Source organism: Heptranchias perlo, chromosome 12 (assembly GCF_035084215.1).
Source record: "Heptranchias perlo isolate sHepPer1 chromosome 12, sHepPer1.hap1, whole genome shotgun sequence".
Lineage (NCBI taxonomy): Eukaryota > Metazoa > Chordata > Chondrichthyes > Hexanchiformes > Hexanchidae > Heptranchias > Heptranchias perlo.
In genome coordinates this window covers 33700325-33717377 of record NC_090336.1, presented here as the reverse complement: position 1 = coordinate 33717377, position 17053 = coordinate 33700325, and the positions used below count along the sequence as shown (strand labels likewise).

Below are 17053 nucleotides of genomic sequence, written 5' to 3'. Positions count from 1 at the left end.
AACCTGTCTATATCCCTTTGCAAACTCTTTGTGTCCTCCTCACAGCTTCCTTTCCCACTTACCTTTGTATCAGCAAACTTGGATACATTACACTCGGTCCCTACTCTCTGCTTTCTGTCCGTTAACCAATCCTCTATCCATACTAATATGTTACCCCCAACCTCATGAGCCTTTATCTTGTGTAACAACCTTTTATGTGGCACCTTATCGAATTCCTATTGGAAATCCAAAAATACTGCATCCACTGGTTCCCCTTTATCTACCCTGCTAGTTACACCTTCAAATATCCGTAATAGATTTGTTAAACACGATTTCCCTTTCATAAAACCATGTTGACTCTGCCTAATCATATCATGAATTTTCTAAGTGCCCTGTTACCACTTCCTTAATAATGGTCCTTAATAATGGAATCCAGCATTTTCCCGACGCCTGATGTCAGACAGAAAAATCAGATATGTGGTCCGAGGCCAGTATTATAATTGAATTAATTCCACTGATATAATCCAGTAATACCCTTTTTGCTGTAATGATGTTGATTTTTACACTGATTGTCTAAAATGGGATCTGCTTTATTCTGCCCAATCACGTGCAGTGACACACACCAGACTGTTCATTTTAATGACAAATTCAAAACCCTTTACTTGCTTGTGGTCAAAAAGATTTAAGCCTGGAAAATACGCAGTGCGTTGTTGTTGTATAACACTCAACATGTTTGCATCAAATTGTTTTGTCCATTATTTTAATGTAGGCAGTAATCCTTTTAAAATCAATGGTTCAATGCTGCAGATAAAGGAATTCGATATGCACACAGTAAGTTTTGTATGATAATATCGCACAGCATAATTTCCAGCTATTAATTCTCTAACTTTAAAAAGACTCTTTTAAACTTGTGATCCAGAGATAGAAAACAAAATCAGCTCATTGTCATGGTTACTGTTTCATGACAGTGGACTCACTCAGTTCCCTAGTTCAATCTAAACGAATAGCTTGATACTTTTAAGGGATCAGCAATTAATACAATAATGCATATCCACCCAACCACAGATGTCTGTATACAATTGAGAACATTATCCCTTCTCCCTAAAGACAGCAAATTCTCCTCAGCCATCCTCAATTCAACACTCAATGGACTAATCCCAGAAGTCCCAAATTTTTACATTAACAACATCCAATAAATTCTGTTTCTGTGGGAAATCTTCAGAGAATCATACTAGTGGTATCTCCACACACACACACACCCTTTAGGTAAGTCCAATCTTTGACTTTATTACAATAATTCATTATTTTCAAGCAAAACATTTTTATTGTTAATGCCGAAAAAGGAGAAAAGTGGAAACCAGATGATTCCCAGACATTTCAGGATCCTTAAGAGCTTGAAGCTCTGCATGACAAAAGAAACTACTTCAAGCCCATGGCAACAGGTCTTGCTATTCATGAAGCCAGAGTAATAATGTGCATTAATATCCAGTTTCACTATAGCATTGGAGCTCAGTACCAATTGGTTCGATAGTACATAGAATTTACAGCATAGAAACAGGCCATTCGGCCCAACTGGTCTATGCTGGTGTTTATGCTCTACACAAGCAACCTCACACCCTACTTCATCTAACCCTATCTGCATATCCTTCTATTCCTTTCTCCCTCATGTATTTATCTAGCTTCCCCTTAAAGGCATCCATGAAAGGCAGATGGGACCCAGGGAAACTGTCACTATTCTTCATCCACCTACTTTTAGATTTATTTGATTGAAGCACTGGCCTTTTATAAAGTGCGTTTTGCCATCAGGACTTGTTTTGGAATTCTTTTTCACAAAGAATTATAATTATCTATTTGCTCAACTTTTTTTTGTAAGTTTCTACTTTCTTGGTGATTTCTTTTTGTAGTGTTCATTAGACAAATATAGTCCAAGCCAGGGAACAGGACATTTCCATTTTTGACACTGTCAGTACCAGGCATGTACACATCAGGTACAGCATAGTTAGGTGCAAACTCTCTCTACTCTGTCCCAGCAACATGCCTCAATCCCAATATAAAGGAGAGCACCTCCTCATTCCCAATTATGTCATCATTTAGACAACAACTTTAGCCACACAAAACAAAAAATTGACAATAAAATAAAAAGGGAATTAAAGTTAATTGGAATCATTTTCAACTGTTTAACTCTTAAAATGGGTCCTGATGGTGAATCCACCTTCCCATCACTTGAAATAATGAATTTCTTCAACACTTTGCGAGCTCGATTGTACCACTAAACATCAGCAGGACTAACTGAATTACTATGGTGCTGCATATCATAAGGTAATGGCAGAACGAACACAACGCACAACTGTGAAAAGTACTTTCTGACCAAACTGTAACGAACAATCTGGTTATGTATCAGAGATGACAGAGGTTAGTTCTTGAAAGGTTAATGTGCAGAAATTTCTCTCAGGTTCTGACTCAACACCCTTGGGATTCTATAGCTGCCATCTTCACATTAGAAGATTTTTTTCCTTTTTTTTCTTTTCAAGATAATGTTTTGTTTCAAAGGTCCGCACAAAATCACTGTGTCAGTATTTAAAAACGACCCTTATGGGTCATGCAAATAACCATGCCTGCTTTTTTTAAAAAAAGCAAAACAGGCGCGAGCCTCATTAAAATACTTAAATTGGGGTCCTACACTGGATTTAGGACCCCAATGCAATTTTAGTCATCCTGTCAAGTTACAAAGAAATGTACAATACCGAGGGTGGATTATTATGATGTGCAACCAATATGTAAAAGCAAAGATAGCAAGTTTCTCCTTGAAACACACGTTGCTCCTTCAGCATAACACTTCATTGTCCCATTTATTCACAAGCTAGTTTACTATCGAAACTTGAGAGAGTGATCGCAAATGCTTGCAATGCACACATTGGGTAGTTGTAGTCCATGGTAAAGATGTCTTCAGCCACCCGGCCAAACTGCATCACTATATAATCCGCTAAAAAAAATAAAAACACATCAAACAGTTGATTCTTTCAGCAAAAATTTTTTTTTCAATTTGCACCATGAAGTTCTAGCATCACCTCACACATGTCCTGCCGCCCTTCACCAGTCATCGCACAACTCAGCTGACAGCGAGCTTACAGAGAATGATGGATACCTGGCAGAGTTACAAGACTTTAATCTATTCGTGGAGTTCAGATGGTATTGTAAATCATGAAAGCGAAGCTAGAGTAATTTATAAATGTTATCTGAAACCTTCAATAGATTACAACCCTGAATTAACTTCTTGATGTCTGTTAGTTGTTATAATCTATACTGTTTCCTTTATTTAATGAGTTTTAATTTGGTTTTGAATTGTCTTCCTGCTGGTGATGGACAGTGCTTACCTTGATGCATCTTGATGATCACAAAAGGATATTGAATACCTTCTGACAAGCATACTAATGAATTAATTAATGTACTGCTGCTTTCCAGAGTGTATGAAGCATTGTAATATAACAGTGGGAAATAATCTGCTCCTATTAGGATTATGTGTAAAATGCAATGTCCGAGCCATGAGTTTCACATAATAAAATAGAATGGGAATGGATTTGGTAAATTCTATTTGTGGATCAACAATGTCTTTATCTGGCAATGACTGTAGAACTGTTAAAGTCTCTTAAAATCTCCCCACCACTGATTAGCAGAACGTTGCCGCCATCCAACTTTTTCCATTACGCGGGCAGCGTAAGGTTAGAACAACAAAACGACAACAACATGGATTGGGGCCAGTGCTATAGCGATTTGGGTAAAAGAATTCTTCTGATTGTTATGTACAGCAATGTATTGTAAATGTGTTTATGACGAGTTCCTCAAGTTGGTATTTCTATGAAAATTGTAAACACACTGGGAGCGACTTTCATTGACTGCCCCACTTTTCGGCATGAATATAGTGGTAGAGGATCGAAAATTTAATACATCCAGTAGGCGGAGTGGGCGCTCTGTCCAGTGAAGCTAAGCACTGAGCAGCCAAACCAGTCATCCTTAAAGGGACTGCTGCAGGCTGCTCAGAGACAGTCAAAGAAACCAACTTTGCCTCCCAGCCCCACCTAAATCTTCGTGCCAGCTGATCCTGGCCCTTCCGTGGTTGTCACCCTGTCCCCCAAGCCCAGGATTTCCGTCCACTCCACCCCCCACTTGTTTAATGCCCACTTCTGCCTGGGTTCCACAGCGGAGCCACCAAATCACTGCCCCTCACCATTCCCCACACAATCAACGAGCTGTCTGTTGGCGCTCATTCAGAGCACTGGCAGTTCAATGATATTACTGTAATGAAGCCAGAGCATGAAAATAGTTCAGGCCTCTCACCAATGACATTGGATGCCCATTAACAGGCATTTATATTCCAACAGATATACTTTCCTCCAGCGGCTAGTATTAGCAGAAGTGTTGGTGATAATATAAACTAGAAAACAAATTTTGCACCTGCACCAACTTCTTTTTGGCTCGCAGAGCAACCTGAGGAAAATATAAACGCTACTGTCTTTTTTGACTGGAGTAAGTAATCTAACTTTATCAAATATGCGGCACAGTGTGTAGGCAGATGTTTCTGGGATTTGGCTTCTGGAGCTGGTAATACCACTGATAGCTACAATTAACTAAAGATTTGTCCTTTTGAATGGCATAAAAATTGAAAGTATTGACAATGGTGCAGGGAGCTGCTGAAAAGTGGTGGATAGCACTGGGACATTTGCTGCAAAATATCTTTGACAGTATTTAAACATTGATCTGCAAATGGTTCCAGAGGGGCTGATCAATCTCCCAAAATATACTCTCTCAAACTACTTATCGATAATATTAATTTATTCAGAACATTTTCCAATGCGAGAGCATCAACTCAGTGGTAGTGCTCTCGCCTCTGCATCGGAAGGTTGCAGGATCAAGCCCCACTTCAGGACTTAGGTACATAATGTAGGCTGTCACTTCAGTACAGTTCTGAGAGAGTACTGCTTTGTCAGAGGTGTTGTCTTACAAATGAAACATTAAAACAAGGCCTATTCTGCCCTCTCAGGTGGATGTAAAACATCCCATTGAACCACATGAAAAACAGCAGGAGAGTTGTCCTGGCCAACATTTACCCCTCAATCATCATCACTAAAACAGATTAACTGGCTGAATATCTCAATGTTATTTGAGAGGTTTTGCTGTGTGCAAATTGGCTATCACATTTAACATTACAACAGTGACTACCCTTCAAAAGCTATTCATTGGCCGTGAAGCGCTGTGGGGTGTCCTGAGGACGTGAAAAGTGCTATATAAATGTAACTTCTCTCTTTCTGATACGATTTATGCTTTACTTTGGTGGGAAAAAAACAAGGATTATAACAGCCTGCCTTGCACCATTGTGGTTACAAGTTTAAAAGCTGATGGAATGTGACAGGCATTTTATGACTGCAGAAAGTCTGTGCGTGAAGTTACACAGACCAAGGGCTGCAAGATCATTTCCATCTCCTGCTGTCTTCTGAAAATGGTCGAAACATGAGAATCGTGAGGCTGATTTTCCTGTCTTATTTTAGTAAATTTTAATTGATTTAATTATTTTTAGCTTCCATCACTTTTTACTTACATCTAGGCTCTAAAAATCTGTTGTGGGTGGGTGGGTGGGGGAGTGATGCAGAACACATCCTGGGACTTCCACCACTAACTCTGCCAAAGTTCACGGGGTCAGAGAAAGTCCCTTCACTTCCATGGCAATGGCAGGTGCCCACAATGCCCCTCCTGCTTGTCCACCGGAGAGGTTGCAAATTGGGGTTAAAGAGTGCCAGGCTGGGAGTGGTCCCTGGACCCCTAAGAAGGGTATTGCTTTAAAATTATTATTTTTTTAAAGTATTTTTTCCCCCCACAGAGTCCAGGCCATGATACAAGTGAACCCCACCCCCCCCCCCCCCCCCCAGGTGGGCCCCAGTTCCATCAGTTCACAGCAAGGTACACTTAGTCTCACCAGGCTTACCTCCACCGGGTGCCTTTAAGGGCCAGAGACATAAAGAGCTCGATTTTCAAATTTAAAAATGGGTGGGTTGGGGGCGGGGGTGGGGGGGGCATTGAAAATTGCCACCATTTCAGACCCGCCCCCAACCCACCCATTTCCAGTTTTCACAGGGGCAGGATGAGGGGCAGGCGATCAACCCGCTCCCAAGAGGCGGGTCGGGCCTTTAAAGCTTTCAAGGAGGCTCCAGGCATCCATTTTTCACTAATTTCCGATTTCAACCCCAGGGGACCGCGATTCCCAGGCCTTCTGTTTTACACCTCAGGCCCAACAAGCCTACCTGCACTGACCCCCCACTCCCCCCCACAATCGCAGACCCAGACCCCCGATCCTCCCCCTCCAACCCCCCGATCCTCCCCCTCAATGATCGCAGACCCCCTTGATGTCCCCCAATCCCATCCCCCATGTCTCGCGGCCCCCGTGCCCACCCATGCTCACAAACAAAGATTGACCTGCAGACATCCTCTCCCTGCCTGGTCTCCCGTCTGACCAAGACCAGCCTGTCAATCAGCCAGTCAGTCGGACGGGAAACCGACAAAAAAATAAAAGATGTCCTTACATCAAAATCATAAGGATATCCGGGAAACCTGTACTAATGGGTTTCCTGACCTCAAATTGACCCCCCCCCGCCCCCTTCCTGGCTCTGTTTTAAAATCTCCCAATCCTACCTCGGCCCAACCCCCTCCTACATCAATGGCTAATTGGGAACTCCAATTTAAGGCCAGGACCCAGCACATCTGGTGGACTCCTGCTAAAATTACGGTAAGTGTGTGCCGAAAGGGCAGTCAATTACTCTCTTCGTAATTTTAGTGACGGCAAGAATTTTTGATCTCTATTCTTTCTCAAATTTAAAATTTATGTTAAAATTCCATTATAATCAATCTTGTTTCATATCAGTTTGATGTGCAGTAACTTTTCCTCCAATGTTATATATCCATTTTAATAGTTGTGTAATTTTATATGGTTTTGTTATTCTTGGATTTAATGTATGTATGGGTCAATCACATCATAAAATCAGCTATCAGTGTGCTGAAGAAGCAGCCTCTGAAGTTAAGGAAATTGTGCACCAGTCGCCCAGAAGAATGGGAAAAAACGTGCCTGGAAGAATGGAAATGGTCACAGTCGTAATGAAATTGTTCTTCGGGATCAAGGTTTAAAATGCAAGGTTTAATCCTTTGTGCTGAAGTATAGTTCCACAGGCGCCATCTAGTACTGTGTTCAAGTGGCCATTCATTGTAATTACCTCGAGAATTTCCCAGACAGCCATGAGCTTTCTACTTACGGTCATTGTCATGAATAATCTGGAAATTCTTCACAGAGGCCTGTGTAACTCGGCCATGGAAATTAAGGACGTAGGATTGAGTATCATCGTTCCACACTGGAGTTTTGTTGTGTAGCTCAATTACACTCTCTGTGTTTTTGTTCTGCCATTGTGCCAGCAAAGTTTCATGCTCCTTAATCAAAAAGAGAAAGTAGCATTTGTTAGAGTCGCTCGGAAATAAAGTCAGTCTTTGACGAGGGAACATAATTAACATCACCTTGGATATTCAAACTATGGTATGGGGAAGAAAACAACTTTATTGCCGCAGATCCCACCCCTGCTTTCCAAAGTAGCGCCCTCAGGAGAGTTAAAAGCTAGCACTTATCTCAACTGGTGAGGAGAGTGCTGATGTAGCAATCTGTTCACTCCCCCCTGCAGCCAACACCAGATGGTAAGGGGGGAATAAAGGGGCAAATAACATCGGCAATAAACAAATTGAAAGGGTAATTGCTATGAATAGACTGGAACACAGACATTGTCCTATTTACAGGAAATCTATGATGTCAGTTTGTTTGTTAAACTGGTTTTAATCAAACAGATCTTGGAATACTGACTAGTTCCAGAATTAACCAATATTCTACTGTCAACACAAAATCAGAAAGCCTAACAGCTGAAGTCGGTCACAAAGAGAATTTGACAGTTATTTTACTGGCTTGTTTGCATGATTGGTCGAGGTTTGCAAATTATCAGCAGCCTTTTGTGTCACCAACTTTCAATGACAGTTTTAAAAATTTGTTGATCAGCGTCAGGATATTCCCTGATCTTGCTGACTAAAATGGTAATGAAACCATCTTCTCCATCACAATCGCACCACTTAGTTCAAAGAATTTATTCAAAACAAGCAAACTAGCTGATAAAGTAGGCAACAGCAGATTAATGACTTCATGTAAATAACCTTAATGTGGTTAACAGAGCAGCAGCAAATCCAATGAGGTAGCCTGTGCTTAGCCAGCAGGATTAGCACAATCTCCACTCGACTGAATAGCCAATGGGCCTGATGGACTAATTAAAAAATGTTTCCCTCTGGCTAAATAAGAAATTAATGTTCACAGTTAGCCTAGATCTTCCCATTTCTGGGCCATTCTATTTCTTCTTGTGAGCACTAATGGTAACAGCTTGCTAATAAAAAAAATACCTATAATGGCACCAGCTTGATGGGCTGCCAGGAGAAAAAAGCAATTTGGCTACATGTATTATTTTTGTCTAGACCTTATTACAGAGATAATTACATCTCCAAGTTGACAATGCCATTATCTATCCCTTTATGAAAATGTTTCACAAAATCACTGAGTATCCAAGTTGGTAAACCAACTGCAGAAATAACAACAACCAAAACAAATGGTGTACACACTGCATGGGAGGGATGCCAACTCTGGTTGCTGGCATTCCTGGAGGTTTGATTACGTGATATCCGACTGTGTTGACCAATCCCCCGCACAAGGCGCGGTCAGGCTCCCCAGTCGATGCTACTTTTAGTAGGCCCCATCTCTCTCCCTATCTCCTTGGACTCCGGTTCTGTGTGAAGTTGACAACTCTGAACTGGGAGCCTCAGTCAGAGCCGATCTGTACTTGGACTTCACAGGTCAAAACCAGCCGGCACAGACCGACCTGAATCAAACTGAGAGATTGTACAAAGGGCAGTGGACTCGGTGTTTGAGGCACTTCTCACGGGTCAGATCGTCAGCTCACCATCAACATTTCTAAGCCACTCTTTGGGCTCGGACTCAATAGAGGAGAATTTTCATGGAATGATAGAAATTACAGCACAGGAGGAGGCCATTCAGCCCGAGGCCTGTGTCAGTGCTGGACCTCTCTCCTGTAACCCCATTCCCCCCAGATTCCTTTATATTCCCTCTTTTCAAATACTTATCCCATTCTCTTTTAAATGATGTTCTAGTCTCTGCCTTCATAGCCACTTGTGATGAGAAATCCACTGAGCAACTCTCCTTCTCCTTTCCCCCTTGGTTCTTCCAGTGCGAATCCTCAGTTTCCACTCCCTTGTTCCCCATTCTGCCACCAGTGTAAACAATCTTTCAATATTTACTTACAGTAAAGTCCCCAGGTTTCACTTACCCCTTTACTGGCTGCTCTGCTCTCAGTGCCGCTCCCGCTCACCACACTGCTGCTGTTCCTGGCTCTACAGGAAATGCTGGCCTCCATGTCCACGCCCACCCCATTCCCAAGTCTCCCTCTCTTCCCTGAACCCCATCGCTCGACTCCCAATACCCATTTTCCCTCTGTCCCTATCTCCTCAACCCCCATTCCGAGTCTCCTACTCTCCCCATCCCCCACTCTCCATTTCTCCCCCTGCCCCATACCCCAACTCCAACTCCAGTCCCTGTCTCCCTCTTCCTAGACCCCCCCGTCCTCTGTCACTCTCCCCCTCCCTGCCCTAAGCCCCAATTCCCTCAGTCTCTGGTCTCCCACTCTCCTCCCCGCCCTGAGCCCCAATCCCTTCCTCCCTAGTCCCTGACCTCTCCCCGTTCCATCACTCTCACCCCAGGTGTTATAAACTTGATAGCCAGGTGATGAAGGAAAGAACACTAGAACCTAGTCTTCAGCTGCTTCCAAGCCTTTATTCACAGAACTCCACATTTTCCCACACCCTAGGTGAGCTCTCTTATAAATGGATACAAGAGAGTTCCCAATTGATACGCATCAACTGACTACAATTAACACTAACTGATATAAATCCCATGGATACAATTAACACCAGTCTTCTGGCATGGATCTGGCCTCGTTTCTGATCACGCCTAAACAGGGTCAGCTCTGTGCAGCGCCGGCGGGGAGGTGAGGGGTTGATATCACTGAGTTGGCAGCTTCTGTGCGGCGGCAGAAGGTGACACAGCGAGCGGCGGGGGTGGGGGGCGGGGGTGCACGGGGGAGGCCACTGCTGCAGCGGAAATTTAAAGCACAAAGTTCTTGGCCCATTCCTGGATGTTCCCAGGCAATTCGGGTGATCCCAGAAACCACATGCATCGGTGATAAAGTCACACAATTGCTACCCATCCAGTTTTAGACCATACAGTCCAGAGTCTGAGTGAGTTGCCTGCAAATTTTTAAGATGTAAACCAGACACAAAGCGGGGAATTTTAACCCTCCCAGGACGGGTGGTACAGTGGCTGGGAGTGGGGAGGTTAAATTGTTGAAAATGGGAAACCCGACCCCAACCTGCCGCGAACGCGTCTACTTCCAATTTAACCGCGACAGGTTTGGGGTCGGCCATGTAACCCGGTCTGGAGAGGTGGGTCCGTGATTGTAATATTTAAATAAGGCTCCATGCCACAGATTTTGTCAGCAATTTGGAATTAACACCTCCAGCACGGGTTTCCCAGAGCTTGGGAAACCCAACAGCTAAAGGGAGGTGGGAGCTGCCAGATCCAGCAGGTAAGTGCTTTTCCAGCACTGCTTATGGGCCAGGAGGAGCAAGAGCACTTCCGCTGGCCACCAAGCAAACCTGCCGCGATTTTCTGATGTCCCCGTGATCCGCCAATCCCCATAGCGATCCCATCTCTCCCCCCCACCGCCCCGCGATCCGGTCTCTTCCTCCTCCACCACCCACCCCCCACAATTTGGCCTCTTCCTCCCCCCCCCCACCCCGCCATCCAGTCTCTTTCTCCCCCCTACCCTGCGACCTGGTCTCTTTCCCTCCCCTGCCCTGCGATCTGGTTTCTTTTCCCTCCCCACCCCTCAATCCAGTCCCTTCCCCAGTCACCTCTCCCTCCCTCCTTTCCAGTCCCCGGCTGCAGCCTTCTACAGCTGGCTTTTCCATCCGGCAGCAGCCAGACAGTAAAAAAATGAGAACGAGGTCCTGCCGCTAAATTCGGCAGGACCTCCGCCTTCCCGGTATTTCCGCTGACAGGCGCCCCTGCTCCCCTTCCACCTCCCCAGAAATATCGGGGCCAAAACATTTGCTGTTTTTCTAAATAAAAGTCTATTTTTCCACTTACCACTTTGTCTTGTGCTGTAATGATATTAATGATTGAGGCTGCGAAAGCTTTTGATGAATCAGTATCATCAGCAAAGCAAACCTTGGAACTCAAACCATGGTCCGACCCTTGCTCCTCACTTCCTCTGCCTTCAGCCTGGTTTTCAACTTGGCAAAACACAGCAACATGGACTGAAAAATCATTATTCATGCTGGCAAGTAAGTCCTACTTCCAGCTTTGTAAGTAATGAAAACTCTGCATGAAGTTGCTTCTTATACACTAGACAGATTTTTACTGAACCACCCTCCTTTTGTGAACATGATTGTGGTTTTCAAAAGGAGTCTGCGGAGATTTTGCAACTTACATTGCGTGGCCTGATGGACACTCTTTCATGATCCATGTTCATGCCAGGAATGATTACACTCATTTTCCGAGGTCCTTTGAAACCCAGAACATTTGTCTCCTAAGCAGTAGAAAACAAAGATACGTTTATATTTTATTAAGGTACAGCGTTTTAACAACCGTCACAGAAAAAAAGTCAGGTCTTCACAAAGCCACAGTCATGCTGCTTTATTAGATTAATAACTCTCTAAAGCCACTCATTGTAAACAATGACTGTAGTAATTGGAGGCGATGTTGGTAGGGATCTGTTGCTAAGACACATGGAAAGGATGGGGCAAGGCAATCAATAAGAGGCTGAGTCAATGGCAATTTGTGATAGAGTGCCATACCAGCCCACCATCCAGTTCTGCTTCTCATGCTGGTAACAGAAAAAAGTCAATAGAAGCTGATCTTAACCTCATCGCAAAATGACCTGTCCACTCCCAAGGTGTCTCTTGCACAACCCACAGGAATTGTGTCCATGTAAACTGCACCACATAAATAAATAATATTAACGGATGCGTGTGCCAGCCAGTGACCACGACTATATATTTGTGGCGGACAAATTAAATGTCCTATTCAATTTATGCTCTCTGGGAAAAATAATAAATGTAGGTATTTCTTTGCGTTAGCCCATTATTGTTGTCCATGAGAGGAGGTCACGGAAGCAGTGGTGACAGTTGTGGCAGTGTTGGCTATAGCGGGGGAACTATCATGTTTCAAATCCTTTATTTCTAACTTGTGATCATCCACAATAGTTTTTGCAGACTGTACCACAGATTTGTAGAACAAAGTTCTCATCCATGAAATGCCATGTAGAAAATTCCTGATTTCAGCTTTAATATTAGCGGAGGAAAGAGGGGTCTAAAATAGAGGCCAGGCATTTGCTGGAGCATGCATTAAGACATGGGGAATCAACACTTGCTGTAAAATAATTGAGGGTCAATTCAAACTCCTACAGCAAACATATCACACCATTTATAGGTCTCATAGATTTTACGGATCCCTGTCAGATGAATGCTCGAGTGAATGTGGCTAGAGTGGTACACTTAAACACATCTTCTGGTCCTGCCACTGAATCAAGCCATTTTGTGATGTGGTCTGGGGTGTGACAAAGGCTAAGACCAGCATTGAGATTCCCTCAAATCCATTCCCTTGTCTCCAGGGGTGCTAGATCCATTCTCAATGCTAGCAACAAGAAGATGCATTTAAGGGGAAGCTAGATAAGTGCATAAGGGAGAAAGGAATAGAAGGATATGTTGATAGGGTGAGATGAATTAATAAATACCGGCATAGACCAGTTGGGATGAATGGCCTGTTTCTGTGCTATACAATTCTATGTAATTCTATGCAAATACCTCCACTAAGGTGAAACCTTACTTCTCCCACCATGTGGATTAAACACCTGTGGAACACATCTCAGTCCAATGTACAGTCTTTGAACAGAACTGAGAAAGCATCAAGCCGTCTGGACCCCTTTGTTGGAAACCTATACAACAGATCCCCTCTCACCAACCTCACAACAAAGCCCTGCAGAGGGAGAGATGGGGTGATATCAGAGACCACAGACCACCATTGGTCCCCAGATGTAGAAAGAGTAACCCCAAGCCAAAAACACCCCTGAAAAGGGTAAGATAGAACCTCTGTGCCCCTGTCCAGCTATTCTGCCCCTGCTCTGTGTACACCCCGGGTCTAAAGTGGGTTAAATCACTGAATGTATATGCACAACTAAGCGATATATATACTCTCCGGTTTATATCAGATTGAGATCATACATCACCTCCGTATCAACATGAAAGCCAGTGTACAATTGTTCCCTTTTGTAAAAAACAAAGTTAGAATTTTAAACTAAAAAATGCTACATCTAGACTGTTAATTGTTAAATGTTTGCCAGTTTTTCAGTTGAATTTCTATTTATTTGTAATGATGAGCTTCCTGAAGTAAAACACTTAAAAAGAAAACTATGAGAAAATCTGTGACTTGCTTGTTGGCACTTCAGTACAATTTGTCCTAGCCCTTTTATTATCAGGGTCAAATTTGTCGGAAATCTGTACTTGCTTCAGTTATCTCGGGCTGTGCCCTGTTGTTATAGAACCACAGAAGTTTACAGCACAGAAGGAGGCCAATCTGCCCATTGTGTTAGTGCCAGCACTTCGTAGAAACAATTCAAAATTAGTCCCATTGCCCTGCTCTTTCTCCTATCTTGCTCTGCTTGAAACATTTATCCAATTTTCCTTTAAAAGTTGCAGTAGTCTCTGCCTTAACCTCTGGCAAAGCATTTCATGGTCCAAATAGTTTCTGCTTAAAGAAATTTCTCCTAACCTCTCTCCTCACTTTCTCAGCCACTATTTTAAATTAATGACCCCTCATCATCCGAACTAAAAGAAACAGTCTTTCCCTACTCACAAGCAAAACTTTTAATAATTTTAAAACCTTTATTAAATCTCCATTTAGCCTAACATCCTTCAGTGGAAAGAGTCCCAGTATCTCAAGTATCCCCATGTAATTATAGTTTCCCCTCCCTGGCATCATCCTGATGAATCCAATCTCTGTGGCTTTAATGTCCCTTTATAATGGTGTGCCTAAAACTGCACACAATATTCTTACTGTGGCCTAGACAGTGTTTTTATGCAAATTGATCATTACTCCTTTATTCTTGTACTCTATGCCACTATTTACAATGGGCTGGAAATTGATGTGAGCGAAGTCTCAGAGAAGATTAGTAAATGTACTATAACATCAGATAGAGAAAGCAAAATAAAGAGAGAATGAGATTAAAAGACTGAGATAAAAGAGACAGAAAGAAAAAGTAAAAAAATAAAAATTTTAATATTTTACATTTTTTTTTAAATGTCCAAAAACTATTAAAATTGGGAGTAATGAGACTCTGCATTTTTAAAGTTAATTTTCAGTGCCAGAGAGTTTGTTTGGCAATCAGTAATACCTACCATATCGTTAAAAGATAGTTTAGACCTGATATAACTCAGTGTACCTTTTATCTGGCGAGATGAGTTAGTTTCCAGCTGGGCAGGAGAGCAAGTTGGCGCTGGTCCATTGACTCCAGCCTGCGATAGCTCTTTAATGCGAAGCTGTCAGATTAGCAGGGAATCAGGAGGAGCAAGTTCCAGATTTCTGCATTTGACTGTGCATGCATGCTCATCGGAACTTGCTCTTCCATTTGCCCTGAAATAACGGTGAGCCCTGTTAGCCTCGCCGTTATTTTAAGAGCAATTTCCAGCCCAATACCTAAATTATCATTAGCTCCTATTTACAATAGAAGAACATAAGAAATAGGAGCAGGAGTAGGCCAATCGGCCCCTCGAGCCTGCTCCGCCATTCAATAAGATCATGGCTGATCTGAAATATCTAAAATATCATCAGCCTTTTTTATGGCTTTATCTACTTGCACTCGTATTTTTAGGGAATTATGTATTTTAACCACTAGGTCTGTCATTTCACATCCTTCAGTGTCTTGCCATTGAGTGTATACTCCCATTCCTTGTTTTTCTTCACACTTATCCACATTAAATTGCATCTTTGCCACTTGTCTGCCCATTCCACTAACCCATCGACACCTTCCTGGTATTAGCTGTGGCTCAGTGGTAGCACTCTCACCTCTAAATCAGGAAGGTTGTGGGTTCAAGTCCCACTCCAGAAGCTTGAGTACAAAAGTGTAGGATGACACTCCAGTGCATTACTGAGTGAATACTGCACTGTCAGAGATGTGGCTCTTTGGGTGAGACATTAAACCAAGGCCCTCTCAGGTGGAGGTAAAATATCCCATCACATTATTTGAAGAAGAGCAGGTGAGTTCTCCCCAGTGTCCTGGCAAATATTTATTCCTCAACCAACATCAAAAAAAGATGATCTGATCAGTATCTCATTGCTGCTTGTGGGACCTTGCTGTGCGCAAATTGGCTGCCACATTTCCTACAACAGTGACTATACTTCAAAAGTACAGAATTGGCTGTAAAGCACTTTGGGACGTTCTGAGCTCGTGAAAGGATCTATATAAATGTGAGTCTGTTTTTCTTTCCTGAAGTCATTTACAGCCTTTCTCACAGTTTTCCAAATCCTCTACCTTTGTGTCAATAGCAAATTTCAAGATTGTGTTCCCTATACCCAAATTCAAATCATCGATATGTATATATACCAAGACCAAATGTGAGCCCTGCACTGACCCCTGAGATACATCAATTCTTACCCTTCTTCAATCCAAGCAACACCCATTTATCCTAACTTCTTGTACTTCAAGCTGACATGAAATAAAGTCAGGGAAACGTTGGATTTAACTCTACACAATATGGAAATTGTTGTCAAATTCAAGAGACACAGGTCCACAAAGCTGAAACAATTTCCTCTCAGAGAGAAGAAAAGATGTCTTACCGTGTCCACTCCATCAGCTTTAAAATCTCCCAAGGCTCAAAATGACTTAGGAGGTGAGTAAATCAAAAAATGCCACTATAACAAAAATGAAGTATTTTTTGTCTATGGTGTATTATTGTGCTCCTGCTTGGGTTACGGTACAGTCAGAAATATATTGTTTCCAGGCAGAAGTTTTGATACAGGAGAGGATGTCACTGGTCACATACATAGACTCTTTCAACAAAGTACTCACGTAGCATATGGCTGCTAGCTCTTGACGCAAATTACATGCATCTAAGCTTGAACCTCCTTTCTCTGGATTCACTCCATTATCATACACTGTAAACTTGGTGCCCATTAGATTTGATCTGCAATGCAAATGAATTACAAACTGCTTAATAGATTTATCTCAGTCCCATGCATATCCGTCTCATCCAAAATCATTGTACTTTTCCCCACAATGTAAATATTACAGCCAGTAACAACATTCCCATGTGTGAATTGCCCAGTGACTGTGTCCAATAGAACTCCTCCACATTGAATGGGGGATCCTCCACCCAATATGTTTCTAGTCTCAGCCAGAGTCACGTGGATTGGTACAATGATGGTGGGGATTTGATCAAGATTATTCAGTTTGCAGTGTTACAAAGTAACACAATTGGAAGGTCTTGGAGAAGGTTGCAGACCCACCCCCCCCAAACAACCTTCCATTTTTTTGCCAAGTTCAAAACATTACCTGAGGGAAAATACTTTTAAGACACTAAGAATTATCTGAAAATTAAGATTGGAAAAAAATACATGAAAAATTGTCCCAATCTGGGCTTTTAAAATGAGACTTTAAACAAGTTGCTTTAAACACATGGGTTTCATGGTAGAAGTATCACTGGGCAGGACTTCTGCCTCAACATCAAAGAAACATGAAATTATGTTAGTATGTTGAATAAATGTTTAATTAGGTCCTGCTCAAAATGAACAGCAGGGAAGAACAGAGACACCCAGCTTGGACAGCAACCTGGTGGGGCACAGGGATTGGGGGAAACACAAGCCACTAGGGACTAAATTAAA

The 17053-nt window shown here is 42.6% G+C and overlaps 1 protein-coding gene across 1 annotated transcript in view; it reads right to left on the bottom strand.

Moving 5' to 3' along the window:
- Positions 1-956: 956 nt before the first annotated feature.
- tub (TUB bipartite transcription factor) overlaps positions 957-17053 on the bottom strand; it is a 95186-nt gene continuing 79089 nt past the window's right edge. The window contains exons 7-10 of the mRNA XM_067993589.1: positions 16242-16356; positions 11607-11705; positions 7275-7446; positions 957-2962 (exon numbers count right to left, since the gene is read on the bottom strand). Coding sequence (XP_067849690.1) covers positions 2829-2962; positions 7275-7446; positions 11607-11705; positions 16242-16356 — 520 coding nt within the window. The 3' untranslated portion in view covers positions 957-2828. The remainder of the gene's footprint in view (positions 2963-7274; positions 7447-11606; positions 11706-16241; positions 16357-17053) is intronic.